The sequence below is a fragment of the Megalobrama amblycephala genome, linkage group LG3, assembly GCF_018812025.1.
Source record: "Megalobrama amblycephala isolate DHTTF-2021 linkage group LG3, ASM1881202v1, whole genome shotgun sequence".
NCBI lineage: Eukaryota > Metazoa > Chordata > Actinopteri > Cypriniformes > Xenocyprididae > Megalobrama > Megalobrama amblycephala.
This window is the reverse complement of record NC_063046.1, coordinates 58,322,493-58,346,313: the sequence shown is the minus strand read 5'-3', so window position 1 is coordinate 58,346,313 and position 23,821 is coordinate 58,322,493. Positions and strand designations below refer to the sequence as shown.

Genomic DNA, 23,821 nt, shown 5'->3' with positions numbered 1-23,821 from the left:
AATAGTGTCAGTACATTTAAATCAATAATATTTCTGAATATTAATCCAACCAGCAATACAAAAGCAACAGTGGCATGAAATCCAAACTCCATCATTAGTGGAGAAAAAAAACCTTGGGAGTAATTATTCAGTTCAGTTCAGTTCAGATTTTGTTCAGATTTATTCAATCAAAAGCATAACCATCATGTTCACAATGACCATTTTGTTTTCAGTTCCTCTAAGGGTCATGCTCTCCTAAGAGCCACTGGAAACATATGTATCTGCTTATTAGCGAGACTTCATTATATTTTGGAATAGAGTCTTGCACATATTCACCCACCTGGAAGACCTTCCCAAAACTGCTGAACAGGAAACATGGACTCATGGAAAGGTGCTTTTACAGGGGAAAAGGAAAGTTCACAGGTCTAATCTAAAACACGGCTCCAGCCTGATGTCTGCCCTACATCTCATGTTTTTGATCCAGTTGCCACGGAGACCCTAAATATTTTGTTGAGTGCGATGTATTAAAACATTTTATTGTGCTAGTTGATGGTGAGCTCATAGAGAAACACTGCTTTTATTTTAGTAGGATGGCTTATATAGTGTAACCGTTTACAATCTCCCTGAGCACCAAACTTGTGTTTAAATCAAGCTTTGGTGAAAACCACTAATTACAAACTGAGACAGAGCTACCAGTAGATGCACATTCAATCCAACACTGAGCAGCCTTGCAACAGAACACCTTCAGTGACTTGTGAAACACCAAAAACCAAATACATCGACAACAGTTTTAAATGTTACTAGGTGGATACTAAGGTGTTCTGATAATGCAGAATTTCCCCCTAGCATTTTGAGCGCTGTTGAGTGGATTCTTAAACAGCTCTGATTGGCCATTGTGTTCACGTGCTCAACAGATATGTCTGTGATTGGCTACAATGATCAGCGCTTCAAAAACATGTTATAAATAGACATCAGTGATGCTCTTCACTGAGCACTCACACAGATATACACGGGAGTGTTTGAAAGCAGATGTCTCTCAGCGTATCCCGAATATATTCGCCTGCTTTCAAACGTGTGTATCTGTCTAAGCGCTCAGTAAGGAGTGTCAATTATGTTTTGGAATTCCCCCTTTGCCTGGAGGTTGATTGGCAGGCGATCTGACCAATCATGACGCTGAATCTGCCATTTTGTCCGACAAACACAACAAGACAGGAGAGTTAATAAATTAACGTTGGTGGACTTGAACTTAAAAACTGGTGTGTATTGATGTCTTTCTGCTTGGGCTAAGGATGAAATGCGTTAAAACTTAGTCCGACACACAAGAACATTTTAAGAAAAAAAAAATATATATTTTTTTTAAGTAAAACATATGAACAATGTCTTGAGGTGTGGTAACCGCAGAGGCGGCCTTTGCAATTCGGAGGCCAGTTTCAATGAAACATTAAAAGTTTACATGACAACGGTGCAAAAAAACGGAAATGTTTTTTCTATGTATAGATGACAATACTGTCAAAACGATTGCCATTTACACGGATCCACGAAAACGACTAAAAACGCTGTATTATGCTGTCAGGCCAGTAGTTGGTGATGTCACTTTGTGAACACATAATTTGCATGTGCATGCTGTCACCGTTTTCACAGATCCGCGTTTTTGTTGTTTACACGGAGATGATAACATTATCATTTTCAAAAACTTGCACTTTGAAACCCGTTTTCAAAAGTTTGCATTTTCAGGCCACTAAAATGCCATTGTCATGTAAATGAATGGCCAAAAGGCATGAAAGTTCTCAGTTTTTAGTTGAAAGCGGTGTCATGTAAATGGTCCCTGTGTCATCAAGTCAATCATTAGAACGAATCATTCAAAAATGCAGATTCATTCAGTAACTAAACTGAAACTGTGTTGCTCGGTGACGTGCTCTACGGTTTGGAACTATTTTCATTGGCAAAATTGAGGAAAAACAGACAATACTGTGTCTAAAATGTAAGTCACCTAATAGCCTATTAACTTATTGTTTATTGAATTGATGTATAAAATAAATATCACATTTGCAAATGTGCTGATATTCGGGAAAACAGCACTTTTGCTCATGTGACATTAATTATAAATATTAAAAACAACAATTTTTATGTAGACTTTTTTTTTTTTTTTTTACACCATATCTTGGTTTTTGGAAGCACTTTTATTAATTTTGGTGGCATTTTTGCCCCCAGCCCCATTAATTAAAATGTCTTCACAACAACGCGTCAATATATGTTCGGTTTAAATTGTGACAGAAATATATTACTGTTGTACAGTAGAATTTAGCTACGTCTCAATGTAATAATATTAACTAATAATTAACTAATAATAGTAATAATAAATTATTATTAAACTTAATTTTTAAGGAACAGTCTTTTTTTTATGAATTAAATTATTTAGACATGCTTTTTGATTATTATATTTAATTAAACCATTAAAATGGAATCCAGAAAGCTTAATGATATCGATCACTGATATCAGCTGAAGAATTTGGTAAAAATAAAAGGAATTTGAGAAAAATAAAGTATTTTATAGGGCCCTAAAAATTTTAATTTTTGTTAAACTTTGAATAAATTGTTCTTTAATTGTATAAGTTTCATGATTTCAATTATTTATTTACATGCTTTTTGATTACTAAAATTTTATTTAACCGTTAAATTGGAGTCCAAAAAAGTTAAAAACGCAAAATTTGGGAAAAAATAAAATGGATTTAATAGGACCCTACAAACAAACTAAAGTGTAATACTTCGTTTTTGGGGTTTGTTCAAATCACTAACGCTAGATAATGACAACAGTAACAGAAAATGGTTGAAAATGCTAAACAAGGTTCACCAACTGCCTTTTTTAACATACCAAATAAGGGGGCATTTGTTGGCCGGTTTTTAAACAGGTCAGAGTATAAAAACAAATTTATAAGTATAGCATATTCCCAACATCAAGATTTACATACAAACTGATTGGTTTCATGTCTTGCCAAAAAAGCGTTCTTTCCACACTATTTTTGTGCTTATATCAACATGGCAAAGCTCCTCAGAAAAAATTCCTTATTTAACAGTAACACATGGACTACCTTCTGACAAATGAGGGTGTTGGAGTACATAGTGTTCAGGACACACAACTGGCAGAGTGGGCATGTCAGAGTCTGATCTAGACGATATCTTCAGAGGGATGCAACACTATAGTGGCCAACTGCACTGACCGTTATTGAGGAAATTCCAACCAACCAGACAGAAAGGTGGTTTAAATAAAATCTGATGAATGGTCTTACCTTCTGTTGAATGTTTTACGGCCTGTAAAATAGGAATAGGAAAGGTGATTTCAATGCGTTTGTAATAGGGCTGTATTTAATTATAATAATTTATACGCTATGCTGATTAATGTTGTGGCCACGCAAAAACATGAACGTTACAGCTTGAATTGCTCTGACAGAATAACTCTTTTATGACATGATTAATTGCACTTTTTATTTTTTCACTTTTGATGATTAGATACCAAAGGGGGTAAAAATCACAGCTCTTTAATTAGATAGTGTGAATCATCTTATGTGGTTATTGCTCATCCACAGAGGAAGATGACACTGTTTTTTTTTTTTTGGCTGTCTAGTGAATCAAAAAACTCACAGGGATAGTTAAAGAACAACGTTTATCAGAGTTAAACTGCATGAAAGCTTTACTTGAAGTCTAAATAATTGTAACTACAGTGCCACAGTTAAAATACATCATAACACTATTTATGGTTATATCTTTAAACAGTATGTCAAAATATAAATGTCAAAACTCAAAACCAAATGTTCTTCGATGGTTCTTTGTTACTGAGACGACTACATGGGTTACAACGTCAATATTTTGCTTGATTATCATCTCTAAAAAGCAAACTTCAGGTTGAGCGTAAACAATGCTCTGTCTAAAGTCCAAAAGGTGAAAATGTGTAGAATATCCAAAGGGTTAGTTTTCAGTTTTCCACTATTCACTGTCTGGATTATATTTCTAAAAGTCTCATTGAGATCTGGACAAAGAAAACTTTGTGAAAATCAAGTGGCGTAAAATCTACTAAACTTCACACAAGTTCAAGTCCAGGTTACTGAACAAGCCACTGATTCCTTGAAGAAACATTAAAGGGAGTATTATCTTTCTCACACTGAGAACAACCAATCATTCATCTCTCCACCTCCTCCTTCACTCTCTCACCCTCTCTTTGAGATGGAGCAAACAGCAGTTGCATTTTAAATCAAAACTTTAAATCAAACGGTAAGATGAGTTTTAAAGGGCTAGTTCACCCAAAAATGAAAATTCTGTTATCATTTACTCACTCTCATGTCGTTCCAAACCCGTAAGACTTTCGATCTTCTTCGGAACACAAATGAAAGTATTTGTAATAAAATCTGAGCAATTTCTGTACCTTCATTAACAGCTATGAAACCACCACTTTGATGCTTCAAAAAGGTCTTAAAGGGTTAGTTCACCCAAAAATGAAAATTCTGTCATTTATTACTCACCCTCATGCCGTTCCACACCCGTAAGACCTTCGTTAATCTTCGGAACGCAAATTAAGATATTTTAGTTGAAATCCGATGGCTCAGTGAGGCCTCCATAGGGAGCAATGACACTTCCTCTCTCAAGATCCATTAATGTACTAAAAACATATTTAAATCGGTTCATGTGAGTACAGTGGTTCAATATTATTAGAAAGTGACAAGAATATTTTTGGAGCTCCAAAAAAAACAAAATAACGACTTATTTAGTGATGGCCGATTTCAAAACATTGCTTCAGGAAGATTCGGAGCACAAATGAATCAGTGTATCGAATCTGCTGTTCGGAGCGCCAAAGTCACGCGATTTCAGCCGTTGGCAGTTTGACACACGATCCGTATCATGATTCGATACACTGATTCATTTGTGCTCCGAATCTTCCTGAAGCAGTGTTTTGAAATCTGCCATCACTAAAGTCATTATTTTGTTTTTTTTGGCGCAGCAAAAATATTCTTGTCGCTTTATAATATTAATATTGAACCACTGTACTCACATGAACTGATTTAAATATGTTTTTAGTACCTTTATGGATCTTGAGAGAGGAAGTGTCATTGCTCCCTATGGAGGCTCACGGAGCCATCGGATTTCAACTAAAATATCTTAATTTGTGTTCCGAAGATTAACGAAGGTTTTACGGGTGTGGAACGGCATGAGGGTGAGTAATAAATGACAGAATTTTCATTTTTGGGTGAACTAACCCTTTAAAGAGATCATAAAACTAATCCATATGAATTGAGCGGTTTAGTCCAAATTTTCTGAAGAGACTCGATTGCTGTATATGATGAACAGACTGAATGTAAGCTTTTATTCACATATGAACATTCATCAACTCACACATCAGTTGGTAAACAAAAGCTCAAGCATGGTTGCTTGACGTGCGAGAACAAATGAGGCTAATTCTTGTGTGTTACGCAGCACGTTTGAGCTTCCACAAGAACCAATGAGGTTCATTCTCGTGTTACGCAGCACGTTTGAGCTTCCACAAGAACCAATGAGGTTCATTCTCGTGTTACGCATCACATTTGAGCTTCCACAAGAACCAACGAGGTTCATTCTCATGTTACGCGTCACATTTGAGCTTCAGCAAGAACCAGTGAGGTTCATTCACTTTTGGATACCTTTGTCACACTTGTCTGATTGCCTTTGCATCATTAGAGTAGCAATGGCATCTGCAAATAAATTATGCTAGAGCTAGAGATCCTTTCCTTTCTTCTCTCTTTATTTTTGCAATTAAATCCATTTTTGGTGGAAATTTTAGTGGATGTCTTAAGTAACTATTGACATATTCCACTAACATCTGACAAAAAGTATGTTGTAATTGTTCAGACAATATTATTTCATAATTTGTTTACAAATTTTAAGATATTAACACATTTTTAAGGGTGCAAATACATTTGGTGTCACTGTACTTCATCTCTCTCTCTGTTGTGCTCATGCCTCTGGTGTTTCTGTGTCCAATAATTGACATACACACTTAAAAATAAAGGTGTTTTTGTAAGAGGAACCATTTTGGGTTCCTCAAAGAACCTTTTAGTAAGCAGTTTTTAAAAGAACCACTTTTTTTCTTAGTGTGAAGAACATAAGATTATTTAAAGAACACCATAAAGAACGTTTCATCATAGATGCCAATAAAGAACCTCTATTTTTAAGTACTAGAAGCATAACTGCGCCCTTAATAACAGTTCGTTTGATTATTAAATAACAACGAAAAGAATGTCATAAAAACAGGTCAGACAGACTTTTCAAAAAGGAGAAGAGCTTCTACTCTACTGTAAATGAAAATGCCCAACTAAACTATTTTACTAAAGCCTACTGAAATTAAATAAACTAAAAATATATGTCAGCTTAGAGAGCTAATCAGTGTTTCAGAAAGAATAACTGAGTTGACAGCTAAGCTAGATTGCTTCGTCAAGTAAACTAATCAATAAATAAACCAGACTTAGCCTATTGACTCCGATGTTGTGGCGGCACCGTTTCATAATATTTGTAGACTAAAAATGTTTTACAACAACAGGCTAAATCGCTTTCTACAGGTGAAATTGAACCGAAACAACCTGTCATTAGAAGTCAATGGATAGATATGATTCTATTCAGCGGAAGAAACTAAGTTACAGTAGCGATTCAACAACCAATACTCTTCACACAACACAGGTTATAAATACTAAAATTAAGTATTTAAAATAAGCAATAGGCACCTACTTTTCATAATAAGTCCGTGTGGGATTGAAGGCACAGGTACGGCGATTCCGTGTGACTGACAGTCCGTCAGAAGCGAAAGGCAGCTGAAGCGCGCGCGCGCGTGTTGAACTGTGACTCCAGCTGAAGGCATGTGTGTCTCAGATCCGCAATCAGACCTTCTCTTACACAAGACACAAAATAAACTGGCAATAATCCACAGCTGGAGACTCACTGACGTTTGAGGACATGCGAAGTAGGTTTTCCCTATTGGCTGTGTGTATTTTAGAGGAGGCAGATACTGTCCACATAAAGTGTTATCCGTGTTCGTTCAATTTGAAATCACTTTCTGACATAAACCAGCGATAATGAATTATAAGACAGGTATTTCACTCGTCCGGAATAATTAAACAGGTTTTTTTCATACACGCGCAACAGGGACTCAGGCAGAGGTGAACGAAAATCACTGATATAATCTATCGTTATATGTGAACTGAAAACTTTAAATATTTCAAATGTTTAAGATGCAGTGATATTAACTGAAGTCTCATGGACGCAGATCGCCTGTGACAAAAATCAAACTAGACAATGGCGCCATCACGTGAATAAAACACGCAATGTGCCCTTCTGGAGTTAAAACGGTTAAAGGGTTAGTTCACCTAAAAAAAAAAAAAAAAAAAAAAATGTAATTTATTACTCACCTTCATGTCGTTCTACACCCGTAAGACCTTCGTTCATCTTCGGAACACAAATTAAGATATTTTTGATGAAATCCGATGGCTCAGTGAGGCCTGCATAGCCAGCAATGACATTTCCTCTCTCAAGATCCATTAATGTACTAAAAACATATTTAAATCAGTTCATGTGAGTTCAGTGGTTCAATATTAATATTATAAAGCGGCAAGAATATTTTTGGTGCACCAAAAAAACAAAATAACGACTTATTTAGTGATGGCCGATTTCAAAATGTATAATGAATCAGCGTATCGAATCATGACTTTAGCGCTCCGAACCGCTGATTCAACACTCTGATTCATAACGCTCCAAAGCTTAATGAAGCAGTGTTTTGAAATCGGCCATCACTATATAAGTCGTTATTTTGTTTTTTTGGTGCACCAAAAATATTCTCGTCACTTTATAATATTAATATTGAACCACTGTACTCACATGAACTGATTTAAATATGTTTTTAGTACATTAATGGATCTTTAGAGAGGAAATGTCATTGCTGGCTATGCAGGCGCCTCACTGAGCCATCGGATTTCATCAAAAATATCTTAATTTGTGTTTTGAAGATGAACGAAGGTCTTACGGGTGTGGAACGGCATGAGGGTGAGTAATAAATGACATTATTTTCATTTTTGGGTGAACTAACCCTTTAAAGCAATAAAAGCAACAGCAGCTGATTGTTTGTGGATAATGTATATTATTATATCCTTATATGATAAAAGATATTGTGTGCAATGTAAAGCAGTTTTTGAATCGGTTCTCGGTTCACAAATCATTTTTTAATTACGTTCATGAAAGTTCATGAGAGCGATTCTTGAATAAATGTTCTTTTGAGTCCGATTGTGTCTGAGTGACTCTTTCGATCACTAATCTGACTGATTCAATTATCCGGTTCAGTTCACTGGCCACTACTGTTTCATCTCCTATAAACACATTAAATAGGCCTATTTTTTTAGGAATTAAAATCACATTATACAACATAATAAATGAAAAAAATCAGGCAGTAAGATCTAAAAACAAAACTAAAAAAACAGAACTGAAAAACTAGCTCTACTTGTTAAAGCTGCAGTCTGTAACTTTTTTTAGTTAAAAAATATTCAAAATTAATTTTTGAGCAAGTACACAACCAGCCAGTGTTCAAAACTATCTCCTTGCCTTAGCCCAATTCACAACAAAGCTTTAATGTTTTCTAATTAGAGTGGTACTGGTAGGTTTCTGCGGGAAATTCGAGCATGCAGCTGTTCATCTTTGCGTTATTACTTCACGTTTGTTTACATAAAGAAGGAGGCCCAGCTAGTAGGCTATATGGCATGTGGGGATGCTGACGGATCATTTATAGCCTTTTCTCACAGCAGCTGGAATGATTAACCCCTTAAAGGATTAGTTCACTTTCAAACAAAATTTTCCTGATAATTTACTAAGATGTTTGTGTCTTTCTTCAGCCGAAAAGAAATTAAACATTCCAGGATTTTTCTCCTTATAAAAAAAAAATAGGTGTAATTTGAAAGCGTCGAGTCTGAACTTTACAATGAATGTAGCCAATTTGATTAACTCCTAAGTACTGCTGAGTTATTTGCTGAAAAATAATAATTAAAAAAAAAAATCATAATTTAGGATTTTTTTTTTTTTACTTTGTACTTCAATGTGTCAAAAGCATCATACAGCTCAGATAATCATGTGTTATATGTCATTTGAAAGGTCTCACGGAGTAGAAGACAACAAGTATAATTGTTTTGGGCTTTGACTAAACTTGAGTTTTTGTACGTGATGCTCCACAAGACCCATATGTAAATAATAAACCGATGCAGCATATATGTCACGTTTTCGCTCATAACATCAAGAAACATGCTTGTTTGTGGAAAATTGGACATCATTACTTACAGTGGATTCTCCCGATTGAAATGAGTCCAAGATCAACATAATCCAATAAGCCTATCAGGAGTTACTCCATGTGAAAGAACAATTTTTAAAATGCCCATCAGGGGGCACCAATGGATAAACAAAAAGGCAACCTTGGTTCCAAATGCTCCAACTTTTGATTTCTTTATGGGATCACCGTGAAATTTGATCCAGATACAGCTCACATATAGAGGAACATCACCATCACCTACCTTATTTCCTCTCAGAGTTATTGCATGTCAAATATGAAATATATGCAAAATTTCCCTTGAGCAAACTTTTTTTTTTTACTTTATCAGCAATTTCTCAGCATGATAATGTCCAAATTTAATTTATTTATTTTTATTTAAAAATGTAAAAAGTTTTCTTTCAAACAATACCAACCTTTTGACTCCTTGCTAGAGATTTGAAGTTATGAGTCATTATTTTTGTGCATGTCACTCAGAAAACCAAAAGAAAATAAAAATGTTCCAAATGCTGTAACTTTTGATTTGATTAACTTTTGATCAGTGGTTCTACCTTAATATTATAAAGCGACAAGAATACTTTTTGTGCGCCAAAAAACAAAATAAAGACTTATATCTATATGGGCGATTTCAAAACACTGCTTTGGAGCTTTACAGATCGAATCAGTGAATCGGAGCGCCAAAGTCACTTTGATAGGAGATCCGAATCACTGATTCGAAACAAAAGATTCATAAAGCTCAGAAGCTTCATGAAGCAGTGTTTTGAAATCGGTCCATATAGATATTGTTGAATTTTTTTGTTTGTTTGTTTGTTTGTTTGTCGCACAAAACTTATTATTTTCGCTTTATAATATTAAGATAGAACCACTGAACTCACATGAACTGATTTAAATATGTTTTTAGTTCCCTTATGGATCTTGAGAGTTTGAATGGCTTTGCTCTCTATAGAGGCCTCACTGAGCCATCGGATTTCATCAACAATATCTTAATTTGTGTTCCAAAGATGAACGAAGGTCTTGCGGGTGTAGAACGTGAGTAATTAATGACAGAATTTTCATTTTTTGGGGTGAACTAACCCTTTAAGGACCCTTTAAGGGATTTTAATTCATTCTGTCCAGTGACTCGAGTCTTCTGAATGAATTTCGTATTTAGTAATGAATGAATCACGAATTGATTCATTAAGCGCATAGAAAACGCCGTGCCTTTTTTTTTATTTTTATTTTTTTATAGAACTTGTAAACAACATTACAAAAAAAAAAAAAAAAAAAAAAAAAACATTAAGCATGTAATTGTGCATAACAATTGATTTGCATATGTGGAATGCGCGCGAACCCACTGACTGCCTGTCATATGCAGTATATCTGAGCAGCCAGAGATGCAGCAGCAGGAGGATTGTGTGTTTGGATGCGCATCGCCCCGCCCCGCTTCTCCTCTCCTCTCCTCGCGCAGCTGGAGCTCCTCTGATCACACACTGTACAGGCATCAGCCCCGCTGTCAACATGTTTCTGCTCGGATTCAGCCTGTGCCTAGGCATCGTCCATGGAATTGTCCCCGAAATATCCAAAACAGACATGGACATCATTGCAAACATCGAGACAAATGTAGTACAAGGACAAACGACACTGAGCGATATGTTCAAAGAGGTGGAGGAACTGATGGAGGACACGCAGCAGAAGCTGGAGGACGCGGTGCATCAGGTTTCTGCCAATATATCACTTCTGTCATAACTAATAATAGCTTAGTTTTCATAATAGCATCACTGGTTATATGGCACATGCCAAATCAGAGCTGACTTTTCCTAAAAATTACATTTTAATTCATATTAGATTAGTGTTGCAGTATTGCATTATGACCAAGATTATTTCCATAAACTATTTTATGTGAACACTATTGTTAGGTCATTATTCTTCCCCAAATAATTTGAGAACTGATGACAGATTAAGTTGAAAAGTGGATATCATATTGGTTAAATTGATTATCTTATAGGCCTTTTACCTCTTTACTGGAAAATATATAACTAGTCACATCCGTATGTGCTTTATGTGGTAAAATTTGAATTAAATGGCTTTATTCAAGTCAAAAATCATAATTTATTATTACTGAATAAACCTAAAAAAGTTCCCACTGTAAGGAAAAATCATCATAATAAAATCTGACATTACAATGAATTATAAAGTTGCGATTTTCAGGCCTGGAAAAGTCATGGAAATCATAAAATCTTTTAGTTTTCCTTCTTGCTACACAGCTTTTTGTGATTATTTCAACCAGTAATCGTGAAAATGAGAACCCATACATCAGTGAAAGTGATTTTTAAGAGGCAGTTCATGTAGAAATGACTCATTGCAGAGTTTTCGAATAAGAGATTCTGTTTTTCTCTCTCTCAGATGGACAATGAGACAGCAAAATCAAGCCTCCATCCACAAAACGTCTCTTCAAACCTCCAAAATGACAGCAGTATTGAAATCAGAGCTGGGAATCAATCTATTTATATCGCTGAGAGAATCAATAAGGTAGGTGAAGAGCTTTTGTACGATTCAGTAATGCAGTTTAAATGTAGTTAAACCACTTTCAGACCCGATTCTGACTGGTCAAATCATTTGGCGTAATGACCACTCAAAAGTAATCGAGTTGTCCTAGACGTGCTATTTCTCTTGTGTCACTCACAATCACATAATAAACGGATTTGTCTGAAATGTACCATCATGTTTTAAATGCATGATAAACTCAAATGCACTTCTGTGTTTTTACTCCCAGACAACAGAAAATTCAACGGAAGAGAGCAACAGCTCAACACTCATTCAGCCCAGAGATAAAGAGAACAGCCTTGATCACGTAAGCTGTCTCTCCGTCTAATTGTGTCTGAGAAACATGCCATTTATCTTGCTCAGCCAGACACTGCTACAAACAAAAGCCTTTTATTTGTACACATTTTCTCAGGAAGAATACTGTTTAGGAAGAGCAATACTCTTCCTCAGCATTTCGTTTCCCGTCTGACTGAAATGAGACTGTATTGAGCTGGTGTTTAGATGGCAGGGTTCTGGATCTGAGCTGACGGTTCAGCTGACAAGGCAAGATAATGCCAGATAATCGGCCGATCTCGTCTGAGGCTTTACGGATCCATTTGACATTTCAGATCTACAGAAAAATGTCCTATATGTCCTAAATTTCCTATAAAGTCGTGTTGTTATGATGTTGTTTCATGTTTCAGTTACATGCATTTAAAATATCTTATACTCAACTCAAGTGTGACCAGCTTATAAATTAAGTCTGACGTAAGAATTAAGTATTTTAAAGACCCCATGAGCACCATTTCCTTCCTGTACTGATGCATTTCCTATTGAAACAGGAAGTTGCGGAGGAAAAACTGAAAGGCTCCCCCCCCCCCCTTTTTTTTTTTTTAAATAGCCTTAGTTACAACCAGGGCTTGACATTAACTTTTTTGCTCACCAGCCAATGTGGCTAGTGGTTTTCCAAAGTTACTAGCCACTCAGCATTTTCACTGGCCACAATTTTGCTTTTGGGAAATTACATTTTATATGATTAAAGTTGACTCTGGCATGCTTAAATTACTTGATTTTGAGTCATTTTACATGATTTACAAGATTTAAAACCCTTTCAAACTTACAAATGCAGATTGACCACCCAAATCAAGACTATACATTGTATATATCAGGTATGTATAGTTATTTTTGTTAGGCTATATAAAAAGAACAAAGAAGCAAATTACAAATAGTAATTTAAAAAATATATATTTTTTCAGATACATATGTTTATTTAGCATACATGTATACATTTATTTAACATTTTTTGATGTTTGATTAACATTAATGACAGACAGGTATTTATTTGGGGGCTGCTGAAAGCATGGACGTCATATACTGACACATATCCAGTTTTTACCCACTTAGCCGTAAGCCATAGCCGACTGTATTCACGCGAGATACTCCATACGATGCATTGTGTGTGCGTGTATTCAGGCGCAAGGAGAACTGAGCGCGAACACGAGCGCTTCTGTTGTGTCATTCAGCACGATTCCGCTTATCCCACCTTCACTAACTGCAAGTTAATCGATAAAGAATTGTGACTGAATTGTAATTTTGTGATACGACGATCTTGGCTATTTTTCATTTGGCTGTAGGCTGAAATTATATTCAACCCGCCAAAGTGGCTAGTGGGAGTGGCTGTCTTACCCGCCACAGCTGAAATCTACCCGCATTTGGCGGGTTGGCGGGTGTTAATGTCAAGCCCTGGTTACAACACATGATCATGAAAATAATCCATACGACTCCAGGGGGTTAATAAATGCTTCGATTTGCGGCGGAAGAGTAACTTCTGACCCGACGCATGACGCAATGACGAACGCTGAAAAAAAAAAAACACCGGTCATGAATTGAAAGTCTAAAATGAGAAATTTTAAAGAAAAATGTTGGAGGATTTCAATATAAGAGAAGAGGAGCTTGAGTTTGTTGCACAACCATATTTGTTTGAACCGTGAGAGGCGTCTAAGCTTACGATACTCCTACATCCTGCGCCATTCGGGGTTACTCGAACCCGCTTCACGGGTTACTCTTGTGGTCTTACTCTTGGATTTTTTTTTTTTTTTTTACAAAAATCCATTGCTTTGCTTCAGAAGGTCTTTATTAACCCCTGGAGCCGTATTGGGTTACTTTTATGATGAATGGATGCATTTTTTGGGGCTTCGAAATCTCAACCCACTTTCACTACCATTATAAAGCTTGGAAGAGCCAGGATGCTTTTAAATATTTCTCCGATTGTGTTCATCTGAAAGAAGAAAGTCATATACACCTAGGGTGGCTTGTGAGTAAATCGTGGGATAAATTTCATTTTGGGGTGAACTATCCCTTTAAAGGGGAGGGACATTTGTTCTAGACAGCATTTGATTGGACAAAAATGTCATTGATATTTTTGGTCTGTTTTTCCAGATGAGATTGTACTTTTTTAAATGCATATGGGACCCATGCTGGCAAAATAAATGTGTACGGGTTAATTTCGAGCTATAGGCAAACAAGTAAAAAAATGTCAATTTTGGTTGAAATTAAGGCTGCACGATACTTGAACGCAATTATCGCTTAAACGTGATTCTTAGTGCGATTATGAAATCGCATAGGCTGCGATTGTTTTTTATGCGCGGCTTGTCAATTAAGTATGGCTCCAAATGCTAATCCATCTGAAAGCACTGTGGGTTTGAGTCGCTTATAATGTACCTTTGAAAAAGCAACAGACACAAGAAGCATTTATTAACATCTTGTCCAACAAAAGACAACATTTAATAACATGTTTTTACTCCAAACTCACTTCATAACGACAGTTGAGCGTCCTTCTGTGAGATGATGTGGCTTCTTACACAGAATAAGGCAGTCGTTTGTTTATTAGTCATGTTTAATCAATCAAAGCATTTCAATCTTCTGTTCATTCAGCTACAGCGATATGATGCATGTTATCTTCTTCTGCTGCAGGGCATATTTTGAGTTTCTGCGCAAGAGCGCCCTCTGGCTTTCAGATGGAGAAGCATTTACTACTGATCACAGAGCCGTACAACTCTGACAAGCTGCGCATTAAATAATCGCAGCCTTTTATCACATTTTTATCGCGATAAATCGTGCAGCCCTAGTTGAAATTGAGGTTTTCACAAAACGGAGTTCATTAAGCCCTCGTCTAGTGATCCCAATGCTCCAAATAGCAATTAAACATCTAAAAGTATCTTTATTTGTGCATTTTCTGAGAGGAGTACCTTTCCTTTGAACATGAAAAATGCTGTTTTTTCTCTTCTCGCTTCTCAACGACTGGCGCTTCCCTCAGCACAAGTTTGGTATCATTAACATTCCAACTTTGTGAATATTCATAGTGAATTCTCGATGGCATGAGTCTGAGCCAATGAAATGTGATTTTCAAACTCATGCTGATGCAAACAAAACGATCTTACTCGTGCTGACTGACAGATCCGAAGCGCACACAAAGACGCCTCAGACAGAGCCCGATCCTGCCATACACATATACACAGAATTACAGTATTTCAAAAAATCTGTCTTCGTGAGTATGTTAACATTTGGGGAAAACATCTGATGTGTAACATTTTATTCGATAGCCTACGTGTGATACAGTAGGTCTTAAAATATAGGCTGTCTGTTTCATTAATGTTAATCAAACAATTATGGAATCATGGAAAAAAAGTTGAATATAGATATGGGTTTTGACTTGGTTTGTGCCAAATTTGGTGGTATTACCAGGGATTTTAAGGTATGGTAGGTGATTTTGTTTTGGAACCTTCAGAAAACTTGAACTCGAATTTTCTCAAAATTGACTCATTGACTTCAAACAGGTGTAGCTCAGTCATTATTTGTCAGATTCCAACAAATCATACATAATTTTGAGTAACTACTGAAAATTTGCTCATTGCAACTCAAAAATAGCATATAGAGGGCCTCAAAGCTAATATGCTAAAGAAAAAAAATGCTGTAGAAACAATTTTCACTCAGAAATGCTAAATATCATAATTAATTACAAAGAAATGGCAAGTAACACATTGAATTAAATGTGAAATTTTAAAGTATAAAACCTGAAATAGTATTTTCTTGTAAAACATACTCCAGCAATCTTTTATTTACAACTTTACAGTGTAGACGTGGACTAAAAGACACAACTCAGGTCTTTAAGTATGATTTGTAATAATAAAATTGCAGTGGTTGTATTTAATATGTTTAATATTTTTATTTCTTCTAAAGATAATGGAAGGTATGATTTTTCCAGGATTAAAAAAGGGAAATTAAGCATTAAAGGGATTGTTCATGTCGTTCCTCACCCGTAAGACCTTCGTTCATCTTCAGAACACAAATTAAGATATTTTTGATGAAATCCAATGGCTCAGTGAGGCCTGCATAGCCAGCAAGATAATTAAGACTTTCAGACGCCCAGAAAAGCTACTAAAGACATATTTAAAACAGTTCATGTGGCTACAGTGGTTCACCCTTAATGTTATGAAGAGACAAGAATATTTTTTGTTTGCCAAAAAACAAAATAATGACTTTATTCAACAATATCTAGTGATGGGCCACTACTTCATGAAGCTTCAAAGCTTTACGAATCTTTTGTCTTGAATCAGTGGTTCGGAGCGTGTGTCAAACTGCCAAAGTCACGCCCCCTAGTGGTGAACCATTGAAATTTTGAAACACTTATGACATAATGAAGCCTCATTTACTGAAATCACGTTTGATACACGCTCTGAACCACTGATTCGAAACAAAAGATTCGTAAAGCTTCGAAGCTTCATGAAGCAGTGGCCCATTACTAGATATTGTTAAAGTCGTTTTTTTTTTTTTGTTTGTTTGTTTTTGCCGCACAAAAAATATTCTCGTCGCTTCGTAACATTTAGGTTGAACCATTGTAATCACAACTGTTTTAAATATGTCTTTAGTAGCTTTCTGGGCATCTGAAAGTGTTAATTATCTTGCTATCAATGCAAGCCTCACTGAGCCATCGGATTTTATCAAAAATATCTTAATTTGTGTTCTGAAGATGAACGAAGGTCTTATGGGTGTGGAACGACATGAGGGTGAGTAATTAATGACAGAATTTTCATTTTTGGGTGAACTAACCCTTTAAGGGATAAAACACTTAAAAATCAGCCTAAATGTGGGGGGTGTAGACAAATACCGCACCTCTCAAATGACCACCTCACATCCTCCTAAAATCCTGTGCATGTTGTTTTAACTCTCTGGTGAAGTACAACTCTGCTATTGATTAGTTATGTGGACTATGTGCCAGAAGTTTGAAGCTCAACTCTCATCTGCTCCTTCTTGAATGAAGGTTTTGAATGGTTTTCTTGTGTCTCTCAGGAGTGTGTCATTGATGAAGACTGTGAGAAGGGCAGGTACTGTCTCTCCGGGACGCACAGCTCAGAGTGTCTGCCCTGCAAGCAGCTTGATGCGGTAAGCAGTTTCAAATTTCACTGACCAGGCACACTGCAAGGCTGCTTAACCTCCAGTATTATCCAGTATAAAAGATTCTCTAGTGTGCTTAGTGCATGCTAGGTGTTCAGCCTGGTCCCTAGTTATGTCCATTTGCTCCATTTGGTTTCCTGCACAAACATACTAACCTGTAATCTGGCTTTCCAAAAATATGAATCGTGCAACTGAGTCTGCATTGTGACTGCATTGCAGTACAAGTGCACCTGGAATCTGATATGCTGGAGCGTTTCTCCTTTGGGTTTCACATCAAAGTGCACAGATTGCTAAATATGAGCAGCTTCTCTGGTCCTACATAGGACACATTGAGTTCACCTCGAGGCACAGGAAGTAGGGTAGCCAACTAAGCAGAATACAGATGTGGATTTCTCTTGCAGGATACTGTTGAAGAAGCAGATTGTAGCACCCAAACAAAACAAACTGTGTATTCTTGTTAGAAAGCCTTGTCCTGGCTCAGACTAACCATATGTATGAAACATCGTGCTAATAGTTTTCTAAGCATTCAGACTAAAGATCGTCTCTTGGCGGGTAATAAAAGGGTAAAAAACAACATTGAAAGATGGTTTGCAGCTGAACAATTGGCATGTTGTTATTCTATGATATAATCCACAGTTTCGTTTTCATTCAGCGCTACCCTGACTAAGGTCTATTCCTGAAAAGATCCTTACTTGCTGGTTCTTTTTGGTGAATCAGTAATGTATAGCAGGTCCCGAGGAGTCTAATTCCTGAACGAATTACTATTATGAGCCAGTTTTTAGTGAAACAAACCATCCACATAGTGGAATGAAATTCTGGATGAATGACTCTCATGAACCAGTTCCTTTTAGTGAATCAATAGCAAACACCGCAACCAGTGGAGTCAGATTACCAAACTAATGACTCTTATGAGCCAGTTCTTTTTAGTGATTCAATAGCATACAAAAACAATTAGCATCCGATTCCTGATTCAATAACATACAGTATAGTCCAATTACTGAATGAATGGCTCATAAGAATCATAAGAATTACTGAATGAATGAACCAGTTCTTTTTAGTGAATCACTAGCATACAGTGCAATCAGTGAACGAATGACTCTTATGAACCAGTGCTTTTTAGTGACTCAATAGCATACCACATGCACAACATTTGGAGTCTAATTCCGCAATGATTCTAATAAGTCAGGTTTTTTAGCGAACCACTTGCATATGACGCACTCAGTAGAGTCTAATTCCTGAGCTAATGACTCTTTTGAGCCAGTGATTCAATAACATACAGTGAAACAAGTGGAGTCTGATTCCTGAATGAGTGACTCTTAATATGAGCCAGCACTTTTTAGTGAATCAGTAGCATTCTGCACAACCTTTGGAGTCCAATTCCTAAATGATTCTTATGGGCCAGATTTTTTAGTGAACCAGCCGCACATAGAACAACTAGTAGATTCCAATTCCTGAATGAATGAACCATTTCCTTTTAGTGAATCACTAGCAAACGCAGCAACCAGTGGAGTCAGATTACTGAACTAATGACTCTTATGAGTCAGTTCTTTTGAGTGATTCAATAGCATACAGCGCAACCAGTAGAGTCTTAGAGGGTTAGTTCACCCAAAAATGAAAATTCTGTCATTTATTACTCACGCTCATGCCGTTCCACACCCGTAAGACCTTCGTTCATCTTCAGAACACAAATTAAGATATTTTTGTTGAAATCCGATGGTTCAGTGAGCCCTGCATAGCCAGCAATGACATTTCCTCTCTCAAGATCCATTAATGTACTAAAAACATATTTAAATCAGTTCATGTGAGTACAGTGGTTCAATATTAATATTATAAAGCGACACTGCTTCATGAAGCTTCAGAGTGTTATGAATCAGCGTGTCGAATCAGCGGTTCGGAGCGCCAAAGTCACGTGATTTCAGCAGTTTGGCGGTTTGACACACGATCCGAATCATGATTCAACACAAAAGATTGATAACGCTCTGAAGCTTCATGAAGCAGTGTTTTGAAATCGGCCATCAATATGTAAATCTTTATTTTGTTTTTTTGGCGCACCAAAAATATTCTCATCACTTTATAATATTAATATTGTACGGAAGAGGATTAGGGCCAAGCAATAATAAAAAAATAAAACCATCTCGAGAAAAAGTTGTTAAAAGTTGTTAAATTTAGAGAAAAAACTCGTTAAATTTCGAGAAAAAGTCGAAATAAAATGTTGAGAATAAACTCATTAAATTACGAGAATAAACTCGTTAAATTACGAGAAAAAAGTCGTTAAATTGCGAGAACAAATTTGTTAAATTATGAGAAAAATGTTGTTAAATTTCAAGAAAAAAGTCAAGATAAAATGTTGAGAATAAAGTCATTAAATTAAGAGAAAAAAGTTGTTAAATTATGAGAAAAAAGTTGTTAAATTACAAAAAAAAAATTCGTTAAATTACGAGATTAAAGTTGTTAAATTTTGAGAAAAAAGTGGAGATAAAATGTTGAGAATAAACTCATCAAATTACGAGAAAAAACTCGTTAAATTTCAAGTAAAAAGTCGAGATAAAATGTTGAAAATAAACTCGTTAAATTACGAGAAAAAAGTCATTAAATTGCGAGAACAAATTCGTTAAATTATGAGAAAAATGTCGTTAAATTTTGAGAAAAAAGTCAAGATAAAATGTTGAGAATAAACTCATTAAATTACGAGAAAAAACTCGTTAAATTTCAAGAAAAAAGTCGAGATAAAATGTTGAGAATAAACTCATTAAATTATGAGAAAAAAACTCAAATTTCAAGAAAAATGTCAAGATAAAATGTTGAGAATAAACTCGTTAAATTACGAGAAAAAAGTCGTTAAATTGCGAGAACAAATTCGTTAAATTATGAGAATAAACTCATTAAATTACGAGAAAAAAGTCGTTAAATTGCGAGAACACATTCGTTAAATTATGAGAATAAATTTGTTAATTTAAAGACTTTATTCTCAACATTTTATCTCGACTTTTTTCTCGAAATTTAACGACATTTTTCTCATAATTTAACGAATTTGTTCTCGTAATTTAACAACTTTTTTCTCGTAATTTAATGACTTTATTCTCAACATTTTATCTCAACTTTTTTCTTGAAATTTAACGATTTTTTTCTCGTAATTTAACGAGTTTATTCTCAACATTTTATCTCGACTTTTTTCTCGAAATTTAACAACTTTAATCTCGAGATGGTTTTATTTTTTTAGTATTGCTTGGCCCTAATCCTCTTCCGTAATATTGAACCACTGTACTCACATGAACTGATTTAAATATGTTTTTAGTACATTAATGGATCTTGAGAGAGGAAATGTCATTGCTGGCTATGCAGGGCTCACTGAACCATCGGATTTCATCAAAAATATCTTAATTTGCGTTCCGAAGATTAACGAAGGTCATACGGGTGTGGAACGACATGAGGGTGAGTAATAAATGACATTATTTTCATTTTTGGGTGAACTAACCCTTTAATGTCATCATGTTCAACTTTAAAGAACAAATTGTGTTCGATTCAAAAATATGTTGAAATGTAAATGTAACATGAACTAAACAAGTGACTCAAAGGCTGAATACTGTCTCACGGCACTTCATGTACTGTTTCCCCCTCAGACGTGCAGAAAAGATGAGGAATGCTGTGCGGGGCAGCTGTGTGTGTGGGGTCAGTGTGCGGGCAACAGCACAAAGGGAGACGCAGGAACCATCTGTCAGTACCAAAATGACTGTAAGGAGGAGTTCTGCTGTGCCTTCCATAAAGGTATATATGAGCAACTGACATCATAGGAGTGTGTCATATTGCCTGTTAAAACGTTTGGTCAGCACCTGCTGAAACTAGTGGATGGTGCAGATTCTGAACTACTAATTGTATTATATTTTCAGCCTTGCTATTCCCAGTGTGCAGCTCTAAGCCAATAGAACGCGAGCGCTGCATCATTTCAGCCAATCACCTGATGGAGCTGCTGTCCTGGGATTTGCAGGGGGAGGGTGCTCAAGAGCACTGCCCATGTGCTGGTGACCTGCAGTGCCAACATCTTGGGTAAGAAGCATTATAGACCATCTACTTCTGGCTGTTTTCACTTAAAATGACATTTATATGCACATTTTTGAACAATATATTATATGTTAATTAGGGCTGTTGATTTAACACAAAAATAATGTGTTAAAATGATTAATGCATTTAATGCACTTGCCCCGCTACAGACCTACATAGGACATCTGACATTTCATAGTTGATGATGAATATGATGCAGAGCAACAACTCACTGTGATGAAACCTATAGAATGCAGTTAGAATGACCCTACAATTCAAGATATGGGGCAAAAATGCCACAGTTTGAGTTTTTGTCTCATATTTACATCATATGATATAGTTAAGCAATATCACATGAGCAACGAGTGCTGCTTTTCTGTCCCGAATCGCACAAGTGCAAATGCGATACTGATTTTATACAACAGTTCAATAAATCAGAAGTTAATATTGCTATTTTAGACACAATAGTCTGTTTTGCTCAGTTTTGCCAACGAAAATATAAAGACAAAGCTGAACTGTTCGTCTCCGACCAACACACAGCGGTGTTTCATTTCTGAATCTGAGTTTTGACTGAATCAATCGGGTGAACCAATGATTCAATGGATCATTCATTTACTTAATTCCTGAATGAATCAACCATTTGAATGAATCGAATGAATGAAGGAATGAATGACTCAGTGACCTGGCACTTTCAGATTCTCATTTAAAGTATAATTTCATTAAAAAAAATAAATTTATTTTTCCATATTATTAAAAAACAACAAAAACAACAACAACAACAACAACAAAAAAAAAAACATTAAAGATATAGTTCGCCCAAATATGAAATTTAAGTCATCATTTACTGAACCTCATGGTCCAAAAATGTATGTGTAATAAATTCTATGCTGAATCAAATAAAATATTTCTTTCTGAAGCTATTTTTTGTAATAATTTGATGCTTTACACAGTAATGACTTAAAATGATCTTTTTGGGGCCATTTCTCAGCCAAATTTGATGTGCAATTAATTCAATTAATTAATCGCAACATCTTGTAATTAATGAGATTAAAATTTTTAATTGCTTGACAGCTCTAATATTAACATTTATATACTACCAATCAAAAGTTTGGAATAATTCAATGTTTTTTACTGTTAAGAAGTCTCTTGTTCTCACCTAGACTGCTTTTATTTGACGAAAAATACAGTAAAATCAGTAATATTCTGAAATATTAATGCAATTTTAAAAAAAATGTTTTCTATTTTAATATATGCTAAAATGTAATGTATTCCTGGTATCAAAGCTGAATTTTCAGCATCATTACTCCAGTCTTCAGTGTCACATGATCCTTCAGAAATCATTCTGACATCTCAAGAAAAGCAAATATAGAACTATAAAGAATAAAGAAAACTTCTTTCTTCTTATAAGACTAATATGTATATAAAAAACTTTGTTTTCACTGTCTTTATCAGACGAGGTGCACTGTGCCTGAAGAGTCAGAACTCCATCGAGGAGGACCTCACTGACACCCTCTACTCTGAGATTGACTACATCGTCTAGTGAAAGACAGATGAAGACAAGCTGCTGAAACAGACATGAACGCTTCATCATCTCTCCAAAGCTTTGTAGGAAACGCCTTCACCATAATCACCCAAACTTACGGGCTCTAAAAAGCTGCTGTGAATGTGCAGCAGAAGATATTCGCTTGAGGCCTGAATCTAAGAGCATTCACATTGACATCGATTTGAAAGCATCAGGTCGCCCTGATGTCATTCAGTTCAAATGAGAGTTGGCAATCGACTTGAGGTGATCCGAGTAATGCCGACCGCTGGTAATTTGAGTTGAGGGCGCCAAGTGACACTGTAGTCGAGTGAGGCAAGATGACCACATTTTTGATTCATGCACTTGTTCACGAGATGATGCTTTATGTTCGATTGGATTTGTGATCAGAGTTTTAAAGCTATGTACCGTCAGTAACATTTAGGCATCCAGCAGATCTAGTTCATCAAATCAGTGTCAGTGTGAACAGCCCTCAAGTTTTGAAGCTCAACTGTGGGTTTTTAGCATTGGAAGGAAGCACTTATTATTAATGTACAGTACTAATGCTTCAATATGTCTGGCAGAGAACATATAAAGAGTACAGCTCTGATGAGATCCCATCCATCTTAGTTTAGTGTAGTAGCTAAAGTGACGCACTCATACAAGAAAACTTTCCCCAGGCAATAAACATAAAACATGCTCCAAAAAATAAAAAAAGTTGAAAAACATATGTTGTTTCTATCTTTTCACACACACGCGATGGTAAACACCTTTGGAATACTATTGGTCCATGGCGATTATGTAATAAGTGGGTGTGGCTCTGAGGCTCCGCCTTCTTTGACGTGGAAATCTTCTCTGGTTAATTTCTTCTGTTCAGTCCGTCGAGGTCAGACATCCACGAGTAAAAACATGAACATACTGGAGGGCCGCTTTACAGTCGAAATTGAAGTAAATGTTGCGACCTTGTTCTTTCATGTTTAATACTGTAAAGCTGCTGCTTTAAAGTAATC

At 35.9% G+C, this 23,821-nt stretch overlaps 2 protein-coding genes across 19 annotated transcripts in view; one reads left to right on the top strand and one right to left on the bottom strand.

The window, feature by feature from the left end:
• The window catches only part of mical2a (microtubule associated monooxygenase, calponin and LIM domain containing 2a), a 93,108-nt gene extending 86,152 nt beyond the window's left edge, over positions 1–6,956 (bottom strand). For 2 of the 18 annotated variants that reach the window (XR_007184349.1, XM_048186228.1), the window contains exon 1: positions 6,727–6,952. The gene's annotated coding sequence lies outside the window, so the exon portion shown is untranslated. Of the gene's footprint in view, positions 1–3,266; positions 3,289–6,726 lie in introns of all 18 variants that reach the window. The other 16 variants (XR_007184350.1, XM_048186229.1, XR_007184351.1 and 13 more) reach the window with 12 other exon arrangements.
• A 3,638-nt stretch (positions 6,957–10,594) lies between these two features.
• dkk3a (dickkopf WNT signaling pathway inhibitor 3a) lies at positions 10,595–23,539 on the top strand. The gene is made up of 7 exons (XM_048186221.1): positions 10,595–10,993; positions 11,681–11,806; positions 12,051–12,128; positions 17,150–17,242; positions 20,875–21,019; positions 21,142–21,298; positions 22,745–23,539. Exons 1-7 carry the CDS (start codon positions 10,610–10,612, stop codon positions 22,830–22,832), a joined length of 1,071 nt encoding a protein of 356 aa, XP_048042178.1. The 5' UTR covers positions 10,595–10,609; the 3' UTR covers positions 22,833–23,539.
• The last annotated feature ends 282 nt before the right edge of the window (positions 23,540–23,821 follow it).